Source organism: Neodiprion lecontei, chromosome 7 (assembly GCF_021901455.1).
Source record: "Neodiprion lecontei isolate iyNeoLeco1 chromosome 7, iyNeoLeco1.1, whole genome shotgun sequence".
Lineage (NCBI taxonomy): Eukaryota > Metazoa > Arthropoda > Insecta > Hymenoptera > Diprionidae > Neodiprion > Neodiprion lecontei.
In genome coordinates, this window is record NC_060266.1 from 24,594,596 (window position 1) to 24,618,532 (window position 23,937).

Sequence of the window (23,937 nt, forward strand, 5' to 3'; positions counted from 1 at the left end):
GAGAAATTACGACGGAAAAAGCACCTGCTGAAAAATGTCGAAATCACAGGTTTTCGTTTTTTGGCTGTAACTTTTGATGCGTTGATCGCAGCGTATTGGGACTGCGCCCAATCGATTTCTCCTGCAAAATTACGTCCGAATAGCGCCGCAATTAATTTATTCCAGCACTTTTGAAAATCGCGAAAATTTTCGCCAAAAATACAAAGGGGTAAGCCTTGCTGTTTTTTTGGGCGAAAAACTTTTAGTCTCCGATTCGATTTGTATGACCCTTTTCTGACCAATTGGAGCCCCAGGAACTCAGAAAACGCAGCGAAAACAGCGTGGGATCAACAGGAGAGAAATTACGACGGAAAAAGCACCTGCTGAAAAATGTCGAAATCACAGGTTTTCGTTTTTTGGCTGTAACTTTTGATGCGTTGATCGCAGCGTATTGGGACTGCGCCCAATCGATTTCTCCTGCAAAATTACGTCCGAATAGCGCCGCAATTAATTTATTCCAGCACTTTTGAAAATCGCGAAAATTTTCGCCAAAAATACAAAGGGGTAAGCCTTGCTGTTTTTTTGGGCGAAAAACTTTTAGTCTCCGATTCGATTTGTATGACCCTTTTCTGACCAATTGGAGCCCCAGGAACTCAGAAAACGCAGCGAAAACAGCGTGGGATCAACAGGAGAGAAATTACGACGGAAGAAGCACCTGCTGAAAAATGTCGAAATCACAGGTTTTCGTTTTTTGGCTGTAACTTTTGATGCGTTGATCGCAGCGTATTGGGACTGCGCCCAATCGATTTCTCCTGCAAAATTACGTCCGAATAGCGCCGCAATTAATTTATTCCAGCACTTTTGAAAATCGCGAAAATTTTCGCCGAAAATACAAAGGGGTAAGCCTTGCTGTTTTTTTGGGCGAAAAACTTTTAGTCTCCGATTCGATTTGTATGACCCTTTTCTGACCAATTGGAGCCCCAGGAACTCAGAAAACGCAGCGAAAACAGCCTGGGATCAACAGGAGAGAAATTACGACGGAAAAAGCACCTGCTGAAAAATGTCGAAATCACAGGTTTTCGTTTTTTGGCTGTAACTTTTGATGCGTTGATCGCAGCGTATTGGGACTGCGCCCAATCGATTTCTCCTGCGAAATTACGCCCGAATAGCGCCGCAATTAATTTATTCCAGCACTTTTGAAAATCGCGAAAATTTTCGCCAAAAATACAAAGGGGTAAGCCTTGCTGTTTTTTTGGGCGAAAAACTTTTAGTCTCCGATTCGATTTGTATGACCCTTTTCTGACCAATTGGAGCCCCAGGAACTCAGAAAACGCAGCGAAAACAGCGTGGGATCAACAGGAGAGAAATTACGACGGAAAAAGCACCTGCTGAAAAATGTCGAAATCACAGGTTTTCGTTTTTTGGCTGTAACTTTTGATGCGTTGATCGCAGCGTATTGGGACTGCGCCCAATCGATTTCTCCTGCAAAATTACGTCCGAATAGCGCCGCAATTAATTTATTCCAGCACTTTTGAAAATCGCGAAAATTTTCGCCGTAAATACAAAGGGGTAAGCCTTGCTGTTTTTTTGGGCGAAAAACTTTTAGTCTCCGATTCGATTTGTATGACCCTTTTCTGACCAATTGGAGCCCCAGGAACTCAGAAAACGCAGCGAAAACAGCGTGGGATCAACAGGAGAGAAATTACGACGGAAAAAGCACCTGCTGAAAAATGTCGAAATCACAGGTTTTCGTTTTTTGGCTGTAACTTTTGATGCGTTGATCGCAGCGTATTGGGACTGCGCCCAATCGATTTCTCCTGCAAAATTACGCCCGAATAGCGCCGCAATTAATTTATTCCAGCACTTTTGAAAATCGCGAAAATTTTCGCCAAAAATACAAAGGGGTAAGCCTTGCTGTTTTTTTGGGCGAAAAACTTTTAGTCTCCGATTCGATTTGTATGACCCTTTTCTGACCAATTGGAGCCCCAGGAACTCAGAAAACGCAGCGAAAACAGCGTGGGATCAACAGGAGAGAAATTACGACGGAAAAAGCACCTGCTGAAAAATGTCGAAATCACAGGTTTTCGTTTTTTGGCTGTAACTTTTGATGCGTTGATCGCAGCGTATTGGGACTGCGCCCAATCGATTTCTCCTGCAAAATTACGCCCGAATAGCGCCGCAATTAATTTATTCCAGCACTTTTGAAAATCGCGAAAATTTTCGCCAAAAATACAAAGGGGTAAGCCTTGCTGTTTTTTTGGGCGAAAAACTTTTAGTCTCCGATTCGATTTGTATGACCCTTTTCTGACCAATTGGAGCCCCAGGAACTCAGAAAACGCAGCGAAAACAGCGTGGGATCAACAGGAGAGAAATTACGACGGAAAAAGCACCTGCTGAAAAATGTCGAAATCACAGGTTTTCGTTTTTTGGCTGTAACTTTTGATGCGTTGATCGCAGCGTATTGGGACTGCGCCCAATCGATTTCTCCTGCAAAATTACGTCCGAATAGCGCCGCAATTAATTTATTCCAGCACTTTTGAAAATCGCGAAAATTTTCGCCAAAAATACAAAGGGGTAAGCCTTGCTGTTTTTTTGGGCGAAAAACTTTTAGTCTCCGATTCGATTTGTATGACCCTTTTCTGACCAATTGGAGCCCCAGGAACTCAGAAAACGCAGCGAAAACAGCGTGGGATCAACATGAGAGAAATTACGACGGAAAAAGCACCTGCTGAAAAATGTCGAAATCACAGGTTTTCGTTTTTTGGCTGTAACTTTTGATGCGTTGATCGCAGCGTATTGGGACTGCGCCCAATCGATTTCTCCTGCAAAATTACGTCCGAATAGCGCCGCAATTAATTTATTCCAGCACTTTTGAAAATCGCGAAAATTTTCGCCAAAAATACAAAGGGGTAAGCCTTGCTGTTTTTTTGGGCGAAAAACTTTTAGTCTCCGATTCGATTTGTATGACCCTTTTCTGACCAATTGGAGCCCCAGGAACTCAGAAAACGCAGCGAAAACAGCGTGGGATCAACAGGAGAGAAATTACGACGGAAAAAGCACCTGCTGAAAAATGTCGAAATCACAGGTTTTCGTTTTTTGGCTGTAACTTTTGATGCGTTGATCGCAGCGTATTGGGACTGCGCCCAATCGATTTCTCCTGCAAAATTACGTCCGAATAGCGCCGCAATTAATTTATTCCAGCACTTTTGAAAATCGCGAAAATTTTCGCCAAAAATACAAAGGGGTAAGCCTTGCTGTTTTTTTGGGCGAAAAACTTTTAGTCTCCGATTCGATTTGTATGACCCTTTTCTGACCAATTGGAGCCCCAGGAACTCAGAAAACGCAGCGAAAACAGCGTGGGATCAACAGGAGAGAAATTACGACGGAAAAAGCACCTGCTGAAAAATGTCGAAATCACAGGTTTTCGTTTTTTGGCTGTAACTTTTGATGCGTTGATCGCAGCGTATTGGGACTGCGCCCAATCGATTTCTCCTGCAAAATTACGTCCGAATAGCGCCGCAATTAATTTATTCCAGCACTTTTGAAAATCGCGAAAATTTTCGCCGAAAATACAAAGGGGTAAGCCTTGCTGTTTTTTTGGGCGAAAAACTTTTAGTCTCCGATTCGATTTGTATGACCCTTTTCTGACCAATTGGAGCCCCAGGAACTCAGAAAACGCAGCGAAAACAGCCTGGGATCAACAGGAGAGAAATTACGACGGAAAAAGCACCTGCTGAAAAATGTCGAAATCACAGGTTTTCGTTTTTTGGCTGTAACTTTTGATGCGTTGATCGCAGCGTATTGGGACTGCGCCCAATCGATTTCTCCTGCGAAATTACGCCCGAATAGCGCCGCAATTAATTTATTCCAGCACTTTTGAAAATCGCGAAAATTTTCGCCAAAAATACAAAGGGGTAAGCCTTGCTGTTTTTTTGGGCGAAAAACTTTTAGTCTCCGATTCGATTTGTATGACCCTTTTCTGACCAATTGGAGCCCCAGGAACTCAAAAAACGCAGCGAAAACAGCGTGGGATCAACAGGAGAGAAATTACGACAGAAAAAGCACCTGCTGAAAAATGTCGAAATCACAGGTTTTCGTTTTTTGGCTGTAACTTTTGATGCGTTGATCGCAGCGTATTGGGACTGCGCCCAATCGATTTCTCCTGCAAAATTACGTCCGAATAGCGCCGCAATTAATTTATTCCAGCACTTTTGAAAATCGCGAAAATTTTCGCCAAAAATACAAAGGGGTAAGCCTTGCTGTTTTTTTGGGCGAAAAACTTTTAGTCTCCGATTCGATTTGTATGACCCTTTTCTGACCAATTGGAGCCCCAGGAACTCAGAAAACGCAGCGAAAACAGCGTGGGATCAACAGGAGAGAAATTACGACGGAAAAAGCACCTGCTGAAAAATGTCGAAATCACAGGTTTTCGTTTTTTGGATGTAACTTTTGATGCGTTGATCGCAGCGTATTGGAACTGCGCCCAATCGATTTCTCCTGCAAAATTACGTCCGAATAGCGCCGCAATTAATTTATTCCAGCACTTTTGAAAATCGCGAAAATTTTCGCCAAAAATACAAAGGGGTAAGCCTTGCTGTTTTTTTGGGCGAAAAACTTTTAGTCTCCGATTCGATTTGTATGACCCTTTTCTGACCAATTGGAGCCCCAGGAACTCAGAAAACGCAGCGAAAACAGCGTGGGATCAACAGGAGAGAAATTACGACGGAAAAAGCACCTGCTGAAAAATGTCGAAATCACAGGTTTTCGTTTTTTGGCTGTAACTTTTGATGCGTTGATCGCAGCGTATTGGGACTGCGCCCAATCGATTTCTCCTGCAAAATTACGTCCGAATAGCGCCGCAATTAATTTATTCCAGCACTTTTGAAAATCGCGAAAATTTTCGCCAAAAATACAAAGGGGTAAGCCTTGCTGTTTTTTTGGGCGAAAAACTTTTAGTCTCCGATTCGATTTGTATGACCCTTTTCTGACCAATTGGAGCCCCAGGAACTCAGAAAACGCAGCGAAAACAGCGTGGGATCAACAGGAGAGAAATTACGACGGAAAAAGCACCTGCTGAAAAATGTCGAAATCACAGGTTTTCGTTTTTTGGCTGTAACTTTTGATGCGTTGATCGCAGCGTATTGGGACTGCGCCCAATCGATTTCTCCTGCAAAATTACGCCCGAATAGCGCCGCAATTAATTTATTCCAGCACTTTTGAAAATCGCGAAAATTTTCGCCAAAAATACAAAGGGGTAAGCCTTGCTGTTTTTTTGGGCGAAAAACTTTTAGTCTCCGATTCGATTTGTATGACCCTTTTCTGACCAATTGGAGCCCCAGGAACTCAGAAAACGCAGCGAAAACAGCGTGGGATCAACAGGAGAGAAATTACGACGGAAAAAGCACCTGCTGAAAAATGTCGAAATCACAGGTTTTCGTTTTTTGGCTGTAACTTTTGATGCGTTGATCGCAGCGTATTGGAACTGCGCCCAATCGATTTCTCCTGCAAAATTACGTCCGAATAGCGCCGCAATTAATTTATTCCAGCACTTTTGAAAATCGCGGAAATTTTCGCCAAAAATACGAAGGGGTAAGCCTTGCTGTTTTTTTGGGCGAAAAACTTTTAGTCTCCGATTCGATTTGTATGACCCTTTTCTGACCAATTGGAGCCCCAGGAACTCAGAAAACGCAGCGAAAACAGCGTGGGATCAACAGGAGAGATATTACGACGGAAAAAGCACCTGCTGAAAAATGTCGAAATCACAGGTTTTCGTTTTTTGGCTGTAACTTTTGATGCGTTGATCGCAGCGTATTGGGACTGCGCCCAATCGATTTCTCCTGCAAAATTACGTCCGAATAGCGCCGCAATTAATTTATTCCAGCACTTTTGAAAATCGCGAAAATTTTCGCCAAAAATACAAAGGGGTAAGCCTTGCTGTTTTTTTGGGCGAAAAACTTTTAGTCTCCGATTCGATTTGTATGACCCTTTTCTGACCAATTGGAGCCCCAGGAACTCAGAAAACGCAGCGAAAACAGCCTGGGATCAACAGGAGAGAAATTACGACGGAAAAAGCACCTGCTGAAAAATGTCGAAATCACAGGTTTTCGTTTTTTGGCTGTAACTTTTGATGCGTTGATCGCAGCGTATTGGGACTGCGCCCAATCGATTTCTCCTGCGAAATTACGCCCGAATAGCGCCGCAATTAATTTATTCCAGCACTTTTGAAAATCGCGAAAATTTTCGCCAAAAATACAAAGGGGTAAGCCTTGCTGTTTTTTTGGGCGAAAAACTTTTAGTCTCCGATTCGATTTGTATGACCCTTTTCTGACCAATTGGAGCCCCAGGAACTCAGAAAACGCAGCGAAAACAGCGTGGGATCAACAGGAGAGAAATTACGACGGAAAAAGCACCTGCTGAAAAATGTCGAAATCACAGGTTTTCGTTTTTTGGCTGTAACTTTTGATGCGTTGATCGCAGCGTATTGGAACTGCGCCCAATCGATTTCTCCTGCAAAATTACGTCCGAATAGCGCCGCAATTAATTTATTCCAGCACTTTTGAAAATCGCGAAAATTTTCGCCAAAAATACAAAGGGGTAAGCCTTGCTGTTTTTTTGGGCGAAAAACTTTTAGTCTCCGATTCGATTTGTATGACCCTTTTCTGACCAATTGGAGCCCCAGGAACTCAGAAAACGCAGCGAAAACAGCGTGGGATCAACAGGAGAGAAATTACGACGGAAAAAGCACCTGCTGAAAAATGTCGAAATCACAGGTTTTCGTTTTTTGGCTGTAACTTTTGATGCGTTGATCGCAGCGTATTGGGACTGCGCCCAATCGATTTCTCCTGCAAAATTACGCCCGAATAGCGCCGCAATTAATTTATTCCAGCACTTTTGAAAATCGCGAAAATTTTCGCCAAAAATACAAAGGGGTACAAAGCCTTGCTGTTTTTTTGGGCGAAAAACTTTTAGTCTCCGATTCGATTTGTATGACCCTTTTCTGACCTATTGGAGCCCCAGGAACTCAGAAAACGCAGCGAAAACAGCGTGGGATCAACAGGAGAGAAATTACGACGGAAAAAGCACCTGCTGAAAAATGTCGAAATCACAGGTTTTCGTTTTTTGGCTGTAACTTTTGATGCGTTGATCGCAGCGTATTGGGACTGCGCCCAATCGATTTCTCCTGCAAAATTACGTCCGAATAGCGCCGCAATTAATTTATTCCAGCACTTTTGAAAATCGCGAAAATTTTCGCCAAAAATACAAAGGGGTAAGCCTTGCTGTTTTTTTGGGCGAAAAACTTTTAGTCTCCGATTCGATTTGTATGACCCTTTTCTGACCAATTGGAGCCCCAGGAACTCAGAAAACGCAGCGAAAACAGCGTGGGATCAACAGGAGAGAAATTACGACGGAAAAAGCACCTGCTGAAAAATGTCGAAATCACAGGTTTTCGTTTTTTGGCTGTAACTTTTGATGCGTTGATCGCAGCGTATTGGGACTGCGCCCAATCGATTTCTCCTGCAAAATTACGCCCGAATAGCGCCGCAATTAATTTATTCCAGCACTTTTGAAAATCGCGAAAATTTTCGCCAAAAACACAAAGGGGTAAGCCTTGCTGTTTTTTTGGGCGAAAAACTTTTAGTCTCCGATTCGATTTGTATGACCTTTTCTGACCAATTGGAGCCCCAGGAACTCAGAAAACGCAGCGAAAACAGCGTGGGATCAACAGGAGAGAAATTACGACGGAAAAAGCACCTGCTGAAAAATGTCGAAATCACAGGTTTTCGTTTTTTGGCTGTAACTTTTGATGCGTTGATCGCAGCGTATTGGGACTGCGCCCAATCGATTTCTCCTGCAAAATTACGTCCGAATAGCGCCGCAATTAATTTATTCCAGCACTTTTGAAAATCGCGAAAATTTTCGCCAAAAATACAAAGGGGTAAGCCTTGCTGTTTTTTTGGGCGAAAAACTTTTAGTCTCCGATTCGATTTGTATGACCCTTTTCTGACCAATTGGAGCCCCAGGAACTCAGAAAACGCAGCGAAAACAGCGTGGGATCGACAGGAGAGAAATTACGACGGAAAAAGCACCTGCTGAAAAATGTCGAAATCACAGGTTTTCGTTTTTTGGCTGTAACTTTTGATGCGTTGATCGCAGCGTATTGGGACTGCGCCCAATCGATTTCTCCTGCAAAATTACGTCCGAATAGCGCCGCAATTAATTTATTCCAGCACTTTTGAAAATCGCGAAAATTTTCGCCAAAAATACAAAGGGGTAAGCCTTGCTGTTTTTTTGGGCGAAAAACTTTTAGTCTCCGATTCGATTTGTATGACCCTTTTCTGACCAATTGGAGCCCCAGGAACTCAGAAAACGCAGCGAAAACAGCGTGGGATCAACAGGAGAGAAATTACGACGGAAAAAGCACCTGCTGAAAAATGTCGAAATCACAGGTTTTCGTTTTTTGGCTGTAACTTTTGATGCGTTGATCGCAGCGTATTGGGACTGCGCCCAATCGATTTCTCCTGCAAAATTACGTCCGAATAGCGCCGCAATTAATTTATTCCAGCACTTTTGAAAATCGCGAAAATTTTCGCCAAAAATACAAAGGGGTAAGCCTTGCTGTTTTTTTGGGCGAAAAACTTTTAGTCTCCGATTCGATTTGTATGACCCTTTTCTGACCAATTGGAGCCCCAGGAACTCAGAAAACGCAGCGAAAACAGCGTGGGATCAACAGGAGAGAAATTACGACGGAAAAAGCACCTGCTGAAAAATGTCGAAATCACAGGTTTTCGTTTTTTGGCTGTAACTTTTGATGCGTTGATCGCAGCGTATTGGGACTGCGCCCAATCGATTTCTCCTGCAAAATTACGTCCGAATAGCGCCGCAATTAATTTATTCCAGCACTTTTGAAAATCGCGAAAATTTTCGCCAAAAATACAAAGGGGTAAGCCTTGCTGTTTTTTTGGGCGAAAAACTTTTAGTCTCCGATTCGATTTGTATGACCCTTTTCTGACCAATTGGAGCCCCAGGAACTCAGAAAACGCAGCGAAAACAGCGTGGGATCAACAGGAGAGAAATTACGACGGAAAAAGCACCTGCTGAAAAATGTCGAAATCACAGGTTTTCGTTTTTTGGCTGTAACTTTTGATGCGTTGATCGCAGCGTATTGGGACTGCGCCCAATCGATTTCTCCTGCAAAATTACGCCCGAATAGCGCCGCAATTAATTTATTCCAGCACTTTTGAAAATCGCGAAAATTTTCGCCAAAAACACAAAGGGGTAAGCCTTGCTGTTTTTTTGGGCGAAAAACTTTTAGTCTCCGATTCGATTTGTATGACCTTTTCTGACCAATTGGAGCCCCAGGAACTCAGAAAACGCAGCGAAAACAGCGTGGGATCAACAGGAGAGAAATTACGACGGAAAAAGCACCTGCTGAAAAATGTCGAAATCACAGGTTTTCGTTTTTTGGCTGTAACTTTTGATGCGTTGATCGCAGCGTATTGGGACTGCGCCCAATCGATTTCTCCTGCAAAATTACGTCCGAATAGCGCCGCAATTAATTTATTCCAGCACTTTTGAAAATCGCGAAAATTTTCGCCAAAAATACAAAGGGGTAAGCCTTGCTGTTTTTTTGGGCGAAAAACTTTTAGTCTCCGATTCGATTTGTATGACCCTTTTCTGACCAATTGGAGCCCCAGGAACTCAGAAAACGCAGCGAAAACAGCGTGGGATCGACAGGAGAGAAATTACGACGGAAAAAGCACCTGCTGAAAAATGTCGAAATCACAGGTTTTCGTTTTTTGGCTGTAACTTTTGATGCGTTGATCGCAGCGTATTGGGACTGCGCCCAATCGATTTCTCCTGCAAAATTACGTCCGAATAGCGCCGCAATTAATTTATTCCAGCACTTTTGAAAATCGCGAAAATTTTCGCCAAAAATACAAAGGGGTAAGCCTTGCTGTTTTTTTGGGCGAAAAACTTTTAGTCTCCGATTCGATTTGTATGACCCTTTTCTGACCAATTGGAGCCCCAGGAACTCAGAAAACGCAGCGAAAACAGCGTGGGATCAACAGGAGAGAAATTACGACGGAAAAAGCACCTGCTGAAAAATGTCGAAATCACAGGTTTTCGTTTTTTGGCTGTAACTTTTGATGCGTTGATCGCAGCGTATTGGGACTGCGCCCAATCGATTTCTCCTGCAAAATCACGTCCGAATAGCGCCGCAATTAATTTATTCCAGCACTTTTGAAAATCGCGAAAATTTCCGCCAAAAATGCAAAGGGGCTTTGCCCAGCTCTCTCCAACTTAATATAAGCTTAAGGTCGATTCCATTATAATAACTTTTCGACATAGTATTTCTTGTATCCTAATCACGACAACGTATGCTTCTACATTCTTCTATACAACAATTTCATTTATTATATAGTTTCGTATCATATTATTGCAGTCTACTCTGTTTTACACTCTCATTCCTGTTCGATACTGGTTCATTTCCTACACATTGACACTTCAGTACTTGTCTATGAATTTATGGTCTGTAATATCCATCAAACTGAAACTCTAATTTATGAATTTGTGATTTGTCTCATCCTCTCTTCTTAGAAAGCGTCGCCAACTTCATGTATTACGGACGCGACTTTTCATCCGTTGCTTATAGAATGAACCTTGCTTTTTTTGCGATGTCCGAAGACTGATCGAAGTAATCATCTCCTCGACCCCATGACTCTTGATGTCGATACAGATCCACATCAGAGAGTATTGATTCCACGTAGCATACTAAAATTTCTGCGTCTCATGGTTATTATTTTAGAGTATTCAGGGTGATCGATTTTCATTTCTTCATAATCTTGATGAAGCGCTCTAATTTATCAAAGCGTATAAAACGACTAATAAATTATAGCGAGTCCTGAAGTCGCTCCATTTACATTAAAAGTGTAAATACTATTGTCCGTTTCGTTTCATCTCACAGATTTGACAGTCATTTGATATCTCTTCGACTTTCCTTCATCATTGGTGAAGATTGATTGATCGAGGAATTGCAAGGAAACGTTAGTCAGCCCAGCTTACCACGCTGCAAATGTGAAATCAAGCCATGGGTCATTTCTATAACGCTCTCTCCAAGTTCCTATACACTGCAATAATACGTGTCGAACTATGCGTCTGTCAAACACTGTGTACTTTTATACTGTTCTAGCCACTTTCCGAAAATATATCACAAGTTGATTAACCACTTCAGAACGCCTAATCGTAGGCAATTCTACTCATGATACACAAGAAAGGATTAACTATAAGCAACTCTTTTGAATTCACGACAACGCCTAACTATAGGCAATTCAATTGACGTATGCCGCTAGCACGTCGTTCCAAATGCCTTCTTTATCGGTCGTCAGGGAGAAGATCACGGCCTTTCGACCATAGCCGATTACCGCACTGAGGAGGTGGCGTCGTCTGTTATATCATATTTTATTTCAGAAACTACCGTTCCGCACGTTTTCTATCCGTCGTCTGCTGTGCGCGTAGGGCGAACTAAACTGAGACGGCCCGAATAAACGTTCGACAAATCCTTGTGCATTAGGAAGATGATCAAATCAGCATTAAGGCTGCTGGCCTCCCCCAGTTTTAAGGATCGATTATTATCTCCAAGCCTGCTCAGCGAAGGTGGGAAATTTACAGGTTCTACGAATATTTGGCGAAATTTTCACGCCACAACAAGATGTCAAAAAGCAGAGGACAAGAAAATGATGCTGGCATCTTTACCGCCTGTTGACGAAGGAACCAAAGGAGAGAAGTCAATACAGATCGACAATTTACTATCCAGGCAAGTAGAACTGGCAATTTTATAATTAGTCAACGGGAAAATTTACCTTGTTGCTGGATTCTGGGTCGGATGTTGAGGTTAAGTTTCCTTCGTTTTGACGTTCACTAACCGCGAGCTGCTCAATCGATCTCAGAACGGTTTAAAACTACGACGGTTGGTGGAAAACTCTAGTAGATGAAGCAATCAATCCACTTAACACCGCTTTCTTCTTTCAGTTCAGAAATATTGTTTCCCGATGAAACTACGCCCTTCAGACTCCATGACGGAACACCCTACAAGGATTTACCCATCTGTAACATCAAGGTTTCACACAACAACACAATCATCAGCCTAACCGACTGCCACGGTAATTGCCGCCACCTTCAAAGATGTTGTCAATAATAGCTTGATTCTAAATGACTCTGTGTTCCAGGAAAAGTGCAAATGATACACACTTGTGGAAAGGAGGGATTCAAGAACACCCGTAAAGGCACCAACATTGCCGCTCAAGCCACAGCCACTACTTTTGGCGCTGTAAGATGCTTCTAAATCGAAATCCTGGGTAAAAGAAAAGGTTGTTTATTTCCCGATCCTTCAAAGTTTAAATTGTTCTTTCAGAGAACGCTTCGAAGCGGCATAAAAACCGTTCGTGTTCGCATTCGAGGCATTGGCCCTGGTAGAATGGTGAGAAAATTGAGTTAATCGCACTTCATAAATTTCGCATTGCTTAAACTTGCCTAATTCCTGTTTCAGTCATCGATAAAAGGTCTGCAAATAGGAGGGTTGGACATTGTGTCTGTAACGGACAATACTCACGTGTCCTGGACCCCGCCGAGGCCGCGAAAAGCCAGAAGATTGTAAACTATTCAAAAGATACTATCGGTGTGGTGGAAAGGCAGACGTAGACATAACCATTCATTGCTTCGCACATGAATATGCGCATATTTACTCCAATGTTGTATTCACTGATTAGTATAAACAGAGAAGTAAACATTTGTGGACTATTTTGTAACTACTGTACACGTACATAATCATACAATGATTATTTCTTGAAATAAATATGCCGAAGAATCGCAAAGTAGGAATACGCCGTCTTTGCTATCTGAAATATTGTAGAATAAGTCAATACCTCGCATCTAAAACTTCAAAACGTTATTCGAATTGCGAAATCGTTCTGTTTACCGTGAGACAAGTCTCCGTCGATACTTTGTAGAGTTTCCATACCCTTAATTTCAAGGGCTTTCGACAACGCTGCATTATTATCTTAATGGTCATCGTGTACCAAACAGGTGCTCTGTACCAGATGCCGTTGTAGGCTGCATCGACCAGAGATTCACTCTGAAATAATGATTCATGACGCTTTACTGCATGGGAATATAATGTAACTAGAAATAACATTATTTTTTAGGATATCTAATAGTCACGTGAATTATAACTTCGTTTCCGGTCCAGTATATCATCATTATCTGAATCGCCATCGCGACCATGTACGAAGATGCAACGACGATCTCGTATCTCAATCCTAACTAGAATGTAATATCAACGGTGGATTTACTCGTAGCGATAAAATTTTGCTGAATAATGCAGTTCTAAGTACTCACGACAATGTACTGAAAGAAAGTCGTACAGAATATGCCGGAGTATATGACAAAATCAAACAGCAATAGACGATTCAGGATCCGATCGAGCTTCTCGACGTAACTGAAACCGACGTTACAAGTCATTTTCACAATGATCACACCTCGATACAGCAACATTAATTTACCGAATAACGCCAAGGTGCTTCTTCACCCAATTCTTGACACTCTCCTGAATTTCCCGATCCTTCCGCTCACGGAGACTGGCGGTCTTTATGATTCCCTGCAGCTCGATTCCGAGGACCTTCATCTCGCACGTTGGTACAATTATGAGAACTGCCATCAGAGTGGACCAGCTAGCGGTGATGACACCCGTCAAGTAGCACATCGTCAGCTGAAGAAAGTAGCCCGGCCAGATATCTGGAAACGGGTTCCAGGCCCTGCAATAATCCGTTACCTCCCTGAATTTATCAAGTCCAAGTATAACAAGTACCCTGAACAAAGCAGTTTCAAAGTACCTGAAGATCAGTCTGCTCGGTTCGGTCTTTGTGCCGGCAACCACGTCGATGATTGGTAAGCCACAGTATCCGGAAATGGTGAGGGCTGCAGAAATCCAGAAGCAGAGGGTAACGAAGTTGCCCTGTTTCACATGTTCGTCGAGTATCTTGAGGAGCTCCGAATCGCCGGAGCGTCTGACCCTCAGACTAAATTTCACGGTGTGCTCCACCTGCGTGCCAAAATCAATTTATTACCGACTCAAACATAATGTTAACTTTCTTGATCCGAAAAGCGGGATGAAAGTAGCATATTATTCCCTCTCAATGTTTTTTTCCCTCATCTGCGGGAATAAAGGAGCAATTTTCTCCCGCATTTGCCTCGCTTCGCTCAGGCAGTAAACCCATCCGCGGGAATAATCTCCAACTTTATTCCCTTGTGACGTAAAGGATTAGACCTAATCAGGAGGTCGTAAAAAGCGATTTTTCAAGGATTTTTCATGAAGAGACAATTCAATTTATTAAGATAAAAATTTATGTACATATAGGAGTAACATTGAACTTCACTATGATATTGTTTAGTTCGAAAAATAATGATTTTTGAAGCGGCTATAGCCGATCTCCGGGAGCACCTCTCAAAAAAGGCATCTCGCGGTGAAAAAACAAAAAAGATTTAGTTAAAATGAAGTATTGTCTGATCGTTGATGGAAGGAATAAGGAAAATATTAATTGTTACCAAAATGGCGGCTCCTCGAAAAAAAAATTCGTTACTCCATAAAAATTTTCGCCTTAATTTGTTTATAAAATGGGAAATATTTATCGGCGAGAAAAAAATCTTCGATCAAGGACTGAAGAATATATTCATAAAGCTTGCGTAAAAATTTGAGACCGATCGGCTCAGCCGTTTTCGAAAAATCTTGCTCACCGACTTTGAAAACATAATTTTTGAGAGAAAGCGTTCGCAGTTTCACAACCACTTTCGAACGCTTCGTGACGTTTTTTCAAATATGCGCGTAACTTGGGGAATATTTCTCGGATCGACATAAAATTTCCTATGCATGTACTTGAATGTACGTTACGAAAATGAAGTTAGAGAAAAAAAAAACGATTATTAAAAAATCCCAATTAGGCACAACCCCGTAATGTACCGGTAAGTTACAGTCAGAAAAAATACGGCACGACAATAATTCAAATCACGACTAACCAGATCGCCGACGGAGCTTCTTGTGAAGAGAAAAGCGATCGCCTTAGCGATGCCGCTCAAGTAGAGAAGGCTTATGCTCAGATTGCCGCTCAGAGCCTCGAGATTTCCGCGCGACATTACGACGTCGACGAACATCGTAGCGGTGAAAAATCCGTAGCAGAGGGTGATGAAGACGCCGAAGGTCCTGTGAAGGCGGGCTGTTTTTTTCCCGAATCGGGCAACCGGCCAGAGGCCCTGAATCTGCATCGCGATCACGTTCAGCCGCGTGAACGGCTCGGTGGTTTCGCGATTGCAATCCGCACCCCCGAACATTGCGAGAGCGATCCCGTCTGTAAAGCTGGATAGGAAGTCGTCCTTAAAAATACGCGCGTCATTCCTCGACGCTGAAAGTCTAATTACCGATTGAAACTATCGTAAAAAAGCCAGCCGCAGAGACGTATAATCATTGTTGTTCGCAGTAATTAGGATTATACGTGTACAGAAAGTATAGAGGGAAGAAAATCGACGCGGTATTACTTTGAGAGAATTTTTCGTCGTTGATCACGTCTACGTAGCGTATGCATTATACATACACAACGACGGATGAACGGTCGGATCATGCACACAAACCCTGGCATAAGATATGTATCGGCCTAATACGCCGACCCTGACGGCTATGAACGATTCATGGAGGGAGGAGAGCCGGCATTACGTCTACCGACATTGATGCATTATATATCACGTCCCTGCATATTGCATGTATACTTGCCTAATACATGGTTATAGGTGTATCACCCAGTGCACGAGAGAGACCCCGAGGTCGTTCGCCGAGTCGAGGTGAAAGGGAAATGAGGAATACGGGAACGGCACGTGACGGTTAATATTATACCCCTGCACCACCTGTTCATCATCGTTGAAGATCAGAGATGCTTACCGAGAGTAAACGGTTACAACTTTATTACCCTTTATCGCACAATCGGGAGCACTTTAAGTCACGCGTGTAACAGCGTATGAATAAAAATGTTGTACAAACCACGTCGCATGTCTTGCCTCTGTAACGAATAAAGCACGCTTTTATCATTGATATACGTGATGCAATCACGACTCGAGACCGCGGTACTAGAATTTCTTTTCTCTCCTTTCCCCCTCGCCGTTTATACGTTGAAATATATTGTTTGTCTCTTAATAACAAATCTTACCGCCGTAACAATTATATACGTTAAAGTAAGCTGTGTTGAAATACAGCGAGTGCGAGATAATACATTACGTAATATACGATATTTGTCAGGTTACATTACACAGGTATGAAATAGTACATGGATAAAATATCATCTAGAACCTACACGATATACAACGAAAATTCGTGATCGGAATTTCGATGACAGGAATTTATTTATACAATACAGAATACGTGCAGGTAAGACGAACGACGAATTGACTAGAATAAACACTTTTCTGTTGATTACGGTGTATTATACACGTAGCATCAGAGCTTCCTGTTGTGGATGTATAAATTTAAGCTACCAGCGGTAAACTTATACACAAGTCTTGAAGTAATTAGGCTGAAGCTTAACGCAATTTATCACAGCTTTTGCCCCGCTTATCTCTCCCGGCGGCGGCGTCGGCGACGCCGCGGTAAATGGGGTGAGAGTGAGAGGGAGGGAAGTGGAAGTGGACGCTCATCTCCGGGTAGACGCAGCTTGTTGCGCGATCCAGGGTACGTACTCGGAGACGCGGGTGTAGACGCCTGGGAGACGAGGACGGGCGCATCCCACCCCCGTAGAAACGACGCCGACGACGAGCGTCGAGCCGCTCTCCTCGCCGCGGGAGTTCCGGACCATAAGAGGACCTCCGCTGTCAGCCTGTAAGGAGGAACGGACGGGGGGTTGAATTGAAACAAGACAACAAAGTTTCAAGGGGAAAGAAGCGCGTCGTGTTATCCCGAGATTTGTAATCGTCGGGTCGGTTGGCGGGGGAGGAGGGGTGAAAAATAGTTGCCCGATTAAAATTTCCCTCATTCATGCGCGATCAGGGAGCTTTGAGAAGCGGTCCGGGGAAGAGGGAGAGAAATGCGTTTACTAATTTCCCGGGAATCGCGCGATCCCTCAAGGGTCTCGGTATAAGGGATGGTGGAACAACACGTCGACACGTGTTTCGAGATAAATTACGGCTGAGGGTGAGATTTCGCGATTCGCGGGTGAAGTATTATCAGCGATGAGGCGGAAAATAAAACTTTCGGCCGAAAAGAAATTCATCCCGGAAGGCGAGAAGAATTCACTTGTAAGATCCTTACGAGGATCGAACCTCGTTGCTGCTAGACGATATTAATCGAATCGATTGAAGATGATCGGAGGGTGGTAAAAATACTGAATAATCGAATATACAATTATAGAGGTTTAGACTCACCCAGCAAGAGTCACGGCCGCCTTCCTCTCGACCGGCGCACATCTGTCGTGGCTCGACGCGGGTTTTCTTACCCTGACTCGCGTACCATTCTCGACATACGTCATTTTTCACAACACGTACACCGACCTTCTGCAGGATGTCTGCTCTCTTGTCTTGAAAGTAGAAAATTAACTACGTTATATTACTTTTCACCACGAGCTTGCTGCTTCTTTACCTCCACCGCGGAAAGAACTTTCCAACCGCCATCGATGAAATCCTCTTGAGAAGCCTGGTCACGCACGACTCGATATTTTTCATTAACATTTATAACGACTTTGATTACGATCAAGATATATCAACACTGTAACGAGTGTGGGAGAAAAGGAAGTTCGTCGTAGAGCGAATGAAACCAAAATGACAAAAAGTATCGAGTTTCGATGAACCGACCTCCCTAAATTCTGAAATTAACTTACGTCTCGAGGTGTCTTCGCCGAGCCATCCCCATCCGGCGGCGATCGCATTCTCGCCCTCAAAAGCGCTGTACTCAGCCTCGCCGGAAGCCCAGGGAAGACACGCGGGCCTCACGCTGTCCGACCACGAAATGGGCCCGGTGAGTTCGAGCAGAGCTATGTCGTCGACGTAGCCGCCGCACTTGTGCCCCGGATGGATCAACACCTTCGCGACGCTTTCCTGTCTAGCCGGAGGGTTTTCAGGGCCCCGAAGGTTGTATTCTCCAAGGCTGACGCGGAGCTGACGAGCCGGAATCTTGGACGATCCCCTGTTTCGTTTCGATCGATTAATCCTTTCAGTTATCACGTTTGAGTATTTTTTTGCCCGAGAATGCAAAAAAAAAAAAAGAAAGGATTTTGCATGGAATGTAAAAAAGGAAGAAAAAAAAAGGGTACCACCGTAGCGGCTTCTGCGAATGCAAGGATCGAACGAGGAAAGAATTGGCTGCGCCATTTTCCCGAATTCGGCAAGTTTAAGGATACCTTGATATTTGCAGACGTGAAAGTTGCGCGAGTTTATAAAATTTGCACAGCGATCCGCAGAAAGGGTTTGGGTGACTTCTGTTAGGTAATGGAGGCTCGGCACGAGGGTATAGATATAATAATACATCTCTTTGAGCTGGTAAATGCTCTCTGTATCTTTCGCGTGGCGTCTGTACCGTCGCTTGATTAATTGGCACGAGGTGCGTCCGCGTAATTAACGGAATTATTCTGTCACGTTTGTACATATATACCCACATATATACATAATATATACACATATAATAAATATATAGACGAGGAAAGCGTCGAGACGTTCTTCTCGATCGATCGAAAGCGTGAGGCGAAAAGCCGTCTTTATAAAAAGCAGACGATAAGAATATAACAAAGAGAAGAAAGCTCGAAGCAATCTGCGTCTGACTGACAAAAAATCATAGAGCGATAGATAGACACTATCCGGCCACCCCGGGGTTGTTTTAATTTTGATTTTCCTCTCGAACAGGGGAGTAATTAAACAGGGGCGCAACAACAACCATTCGGTTATATAACAGTCGGTCTACCCCCACAAACAAACGCACACACTGCACGTTTTGTACATAGAGTATGTATCGTGTATCGGTAAATGGTCGAGAGGATCCCAACGCGGTTGCGCAAGTGGCGAGAGAATTAAACGCGCTTCGCTACTGTGAACCATGATTGCGCGTAAATTACCAAAGCACTCGGTAATTGCTTGCGGTCCGTGCAAAACGCGACGGGTCCTTCGCTCCGTTGCAAGCTCTCCGCTGCAGCCGTATAAATATGTATACGCAGGTATACGTGCACACACCGTAGTTATAATTGCGAAGCTTTTCGACCCTCGATTCATACTTTTATTGCCGGTTCGATTTATTCCCGATTTTGTTTACCCGCCGCCGCGCCGAGTCAACATTTGCATTATATTTTACCGACGACGTTACCGTAACAATTTTTGCACAGGTAGACGGAAACTTTTTTTTTTATATCTTTTAGAGTTTCCATCGAAGATAAATAAATTTCGATTCTATACCTACATCTAGTAACAAACCAAAACCTTTGTTTATTACTTGTTAATACTTACGAGCAGAGGCAATGACCAGCGGTGAGAATGTGTCTCGAGTCGATTATCGTTCCGCCGCAGAAATGGCCACCCTTTCTTGTGATGCTGACAATCCAGGGAAATTCCCGAGGGACGGCATCAACACCGCCAACAACGCGGGCTGATCGTGAACCGGAAGCGGCCCTTCCGCACGGAATGTCCGCAACTTGATTAGAGAAAGGGAAAGAAAACAGGCCTGTGTGTAATGAAACGAGTCGGGATTAAAATTCTTCGTTACATTTCGATGCGCGGTTGACGATCGCGAGCTCGCGGAAAACTGCCTTAAACTTTCGTCCAACTTCTTTTTGGTCCGAATCACGTGACAATGATTCCGAATTTCTCACGTCGGCCGCATAGCCGGTCATTGTCACGCGATTCGTATAGAATCGAACTAGCATTTTGGTTTCGAACCGAAAACAAGTTAGACGAAACATTACGGTTATACCAACGTGCATACACACGTACGCAATTCGCTTTGCATATTTGCTCTCGTTCGCGAAATACGCGCGTCATGCACGCCATTTTATTATTATTGAATTGTTTTTACACACCGTCCGTATCTTTCCGTACGTTTCGACGATAGATTAAAATCGCGTTGTTCGACCTGAAACGCGTCGTCGATTCTAACGCGCTTAGCCAATTTTAATTTCAACGATTACACGGAGTCATATCGGGCATTAAAAATACCGCCACGTACCTACGCTGCGTTAAATTTGTTCAAAGGAAGGAAAACAAATTTATCTAATCAAACCAAGTTCCACGTATACCCTTCACCGAAAATTGTACAACATACGGGTACTGCAAAGGCAATAATTTACACACCGGCATGGCATAAATTATACGACTACGCAGCTGCGCAATTCAAAGGGCCCGGGGATTTCAGCTGTTATAGTCGAAGGAAAGGAAAAACGAAGTAAAAAAAATTAATATATAATTAAATAAAAAACTGGCTTCTTTGTAAATTACTGCACCGACTTTGGCGAAAGAGGGAGCGGGAAAAGTGCGGAGTCTAGACTTTTCGCCGACGAGAGAACCTCGAGGACCGTGTCAGGGCGACCAATCGGCTTAGGTTGTACAGGAGACTTCGCTTGTCCTCTGTTCGGTCCTGATTACTATTTCAATTAGACCCGTTTCAGTCCGGTCCCACGGACAGGCCAATTCGCCGGTTCTCTGGGCGGTAAAAAATCTCCGAATATCAGAGGCTTCGCTGTCGTTGATTGCCGTACAGACCCCTCGTAATTTCAACGGTTTCGCTGTACGGAAAATTATTCTCTCCGTCGAAGATAATCAGGAGGGTAGGTGTGTGTAGAAATGTGTACGCGTATGTGTGTTTCGTAAACGTTGTATATGCGTGCCGGGATGACGAGACGGACAAAATATATTTTACCGATCCGTACGATTGTTGTTTATTTTGATTCGATGATAAGAATTGCTTGCCGAGAAGTAAAGGAGGTAATTTAACGCATTCGGAAATTAACCACGGGGACGTAATAACGTTGGTAATTGAAAAAAAGAACAATTTTTCTTCAAATAAAGTTTGAAGCGGTGGAAATTGAGAAAAAATATCTCTTAAAGTGATGCTTCGGTTCTGAGAAATAATTTTACACCGGATTCATTTGACTCGCAATCAAAGAAACTCGCGATTATTACTCCCACGAAGTAGTATATATTAATAAGTTCGTCGGCTTGAAAAGAATTTTATTGAGTTCGTAAAATTATTTCATAAAATGGTGCCAAAGTAATGGGACGTTATATCATAGGTATAGTAATGAATAAATTGCGATCGATTGGAAGAATTCAATCATCTATAGTGCTTAATTGTACAGAAGCAACGATAAATTTGTTCGCATCGAAAGATGAATCTAAATAATTTCTCATTCTGTGTAAAATATAAAAGAATGAGGGTAAATCTTGCCCTTTGGTAACGCAGGTCTGCAAAAAAATATTTTATTCCAGCTGCACGGCATGTTTTTGGTAAGTATTATTTTTTCGAGTACGATGAATCCAAAAATGACTTCGATTTCTCTCCATCGCGTGTAATATTTTAGCAAAATGTAAGGTGTGCGCATAAAAAGAGCACAACAATAACGAAAGAACCACCATCTCATTACAACGAACTAAATAATATTTCTTATAGAATTGAACAAACAATTTCTTCATGAAATTTAATTAACATTCCGTGTTGTTTCCTTTTTTTATGAAACCTTTTCTTCTTCTCTCCGATTCATCGTCGAACACGCTTCCGCTTTTCATTTTCTCTTTCCCTGTTTGTATTTATTCTCGAGTCTCTCTCTAATACGTATTAAATGAAAGTAAGACGTCACTTCTGCATAAGACTTTTAGAATCAAGAATAAGACACCAGATTTCGAGTTGAACGGGAGTTACACTCGAAGTGAAACTACAAACACGAGTTAGAGAAAGAAAAGCCGACGTAATGGAACTTTTCGAGTATTTTTCTCGTTTCCGGTGAAGTAAACATCGATAAGAAACAGTATGAAAAACCCGTTAATTTTGTTTTTTTCTCGCAGACCGTGATATACGTCGTAATTGACAGGAGGATCCTTAAGGGGCGCCGGGTGGCGACCGGATGTACGGTTCTAGGCGCCGCGGCTCGAGTTCGGATATTCGTTCGTGTGGAATTTAGCTTCCTGTACGACAAGCGCGGTTCGGATAGGAGGAATCTCTGTCACCGCAATCCCTATTCCAGCGCGAGCCCCTCGCGTCGTTTCACACCTCGGTTGATTAATTCGAGCGACGCCGAGTCCGCCCCTTCGCAGCATCGCCTGGTTCAGGGGGTTATCCCCTGGGATACGCAGGCGCGACCGTCGCCCGTTCCCGAGGGAATTCCGAGAGTTCCCGGGAGCCCCGAGATTCGGCGAGTGACTAATAGACGTGTCAAATGCAGACGGACCTCGGCGAAGTAATCGCGATATAATATTATATGCTCATCCCTCTACCGCGATATATGTATACATAGATATTATATGTAATGCGGTACCTCGCACAAACCCGGTGGAAATTTATTAAAGGTATTATTAAGACGGACGCGACGCGGAATTAAGGAAAGGAGTTGGGAAGGTGAACGGGACCCGACGATTATACAACCCCGAGAGCAAAGCTCTTCCTCTTCCATCCGCGGTTCTCCACGAAAGTTTGAACAGACCCCGCAGGACGAACGGCAACTGGCTGCACCCTGCAATTTATGCACTTTTTCTCTCTTACCTACTCTCGTTAGCATTCTATCTGTGAGGAAACTGAGAAACACTTTTAGCCGAGCCGCCCCTCCTCCCCCTCCTCATCACAGACAGAAGCTGCCGAGAATTCTCAAGAGAAGAACAGAGGATCGAGGTGTAAGAGACACCGGATAATCCCAAGTCACCCGGGGGGTTGTTGCGGGCTTTCCAATTCCCGACTAGCTCGAAGCGTGGCGTTAATCTCGAACGAGTTGAAGAAACCCGCGAAAATCGTGGGAATAAATTAAACCGTCGCAATAGCTAGGCGAGCTTAATTGGCAACGAGTCAACGCACCTTCGCCGACCTTGCGGAATATCCATATCGAGTAGAGAGGCCAGGGTCTAGGTGCAGACAATAGCGGTTTCGCGTAGCGGTAAGGTCGGCTAATCGGGACCGAAGGACGCCCCGCGAACACGCGAACGCGTTGTTTCGGCTGCGAGAAAACTTGTCAGAAAATTTCATCAAGCCTGTCCGATAGTGAGTGACCGGTAATCGGTAGAAAAGTGAAAAACCCCAGCGGACTGCGAATACTCACGATTGGTGAAGGCGGCGACCCGGAGGGACGAGGTCCAGACGACGAGAGCTGCGAGGTTTACCCAAAATTTACCGGGGATGACGGACATGGCTTACGGACTCCGTACGACGAGGTGCGGACAAGGAAGTCCTCGACGGACGGAGATTGATAAAAAATTGTCACGTCTGACGAGCAGACGGGGTTCTTTATACGCTTCGGATCGGCTGCATCTCCTCCCACCCCCTCTCGTCAGTTTCTCCCCACCGTAACGAAACTCGGGCCCGTCCGTCGCGTGGGTGTAAGCTCCGAGCACCGGGTACAATGTTATCACTCTCCTCATCGCTCCGATCCTCGAGGGCACCGCTTAACCGAGTCACGAGGGTCTCGAATCGATCAAGGTAAACCGGGGGCCACGCGCTTCTCGAATTAAGTAATTGTTCCAGTTATGTATTTTTCTTCTCTCTCTCTCTCTTTCTCCCTCCTTCTCTATCGCTTTAGCGACGGATCGTCGGAGTAGGAACTCCAAATCCCATTGTAGGAACGAATTACCTCCATGACTAACTCCGATTTGAAAAGAAACCGTTTTCTGTACTCCGACGTGAGATGATGTTCGTTAACGTCTTTCCCTATCGACTAACTTGCCCACGAATTATGTGACAACGACTCCCAAACT

The 23,937-nt window shown here is 43.7% G+C and overlaps 3 protein-coding genes across 3 annotated transcripts in view; 1 reads left to right on the forward strand and 2 right to left on the reverse strand.

Moving 5' to 3' along the window:
* The first annotated feature begins 11,456 nt into the window (after window positions 1-11,456).
* LOC107225113 (28S ribosomal protein S11, mitochondrial) lies at window positions 11,457-12,860 on the forward strand. Its single transcript, XM_015665453.2, has 5 exons — window positions 11,457-11,794; window positions 12,010-12,140; window positions 12,207-12,307; window positions 12,392-12,457; window positions 12,527-12,860. The coding sequence occupies exons 1-5, from the start codon at window positions 11,556-11,558 to the stop codon at window positions 12,632-12,634; spliced, it is 645 nt and encodes a 214-aa protein (XP_015520939.1). The 5' UTR covers window positions 11,457-11,555; the 3' UTR covers window positions 12,635-12,860.
* Window positions 12,771-23,512, reverse strand: LOC107225111. Its single transcript, XM_046744783.1, has 10 exons — window positions 23,286-23,512; window positions 19,498-19,681; window positions 17,886-18,190; window positions 17,434-17,585; window positions 13,869-14,077; window positions 13,539-13,790; window positions 13,375-13,474; window positions 13,198-13,299; window positions 12,956-13,111; window positions 12,771-12,875 (listed from the first exon to the last, which is right to left on the reverse strand). Exons 1-10 carry the CDS (start codon window positions 23,371-23,373, stop codon window positions 12,816-12,818), a joined length of 1,608 nt encoding a protein of 535 aa, XP_046600739.1. The 5' UTR covers window positions 23,374-23,512; the 3' UTR covers window positions 12,771-12,815.
* The window catches only part of LOC107225112 (hemicentin-2), a 165,269-nt gene continuing 161,020 nt past the window's right edge, over window positions 19,689-23,937 (reverse strand). Inside the window, exon 11 of the mRNA XM_046744780.1 lies at window positions 19,689-19,711. The gene's annotated coding sequence lies outside the window, so the exon portion shown is untranslated. The remainder of the gene's footprint in view (window positions 19,712-23,937) is intronic.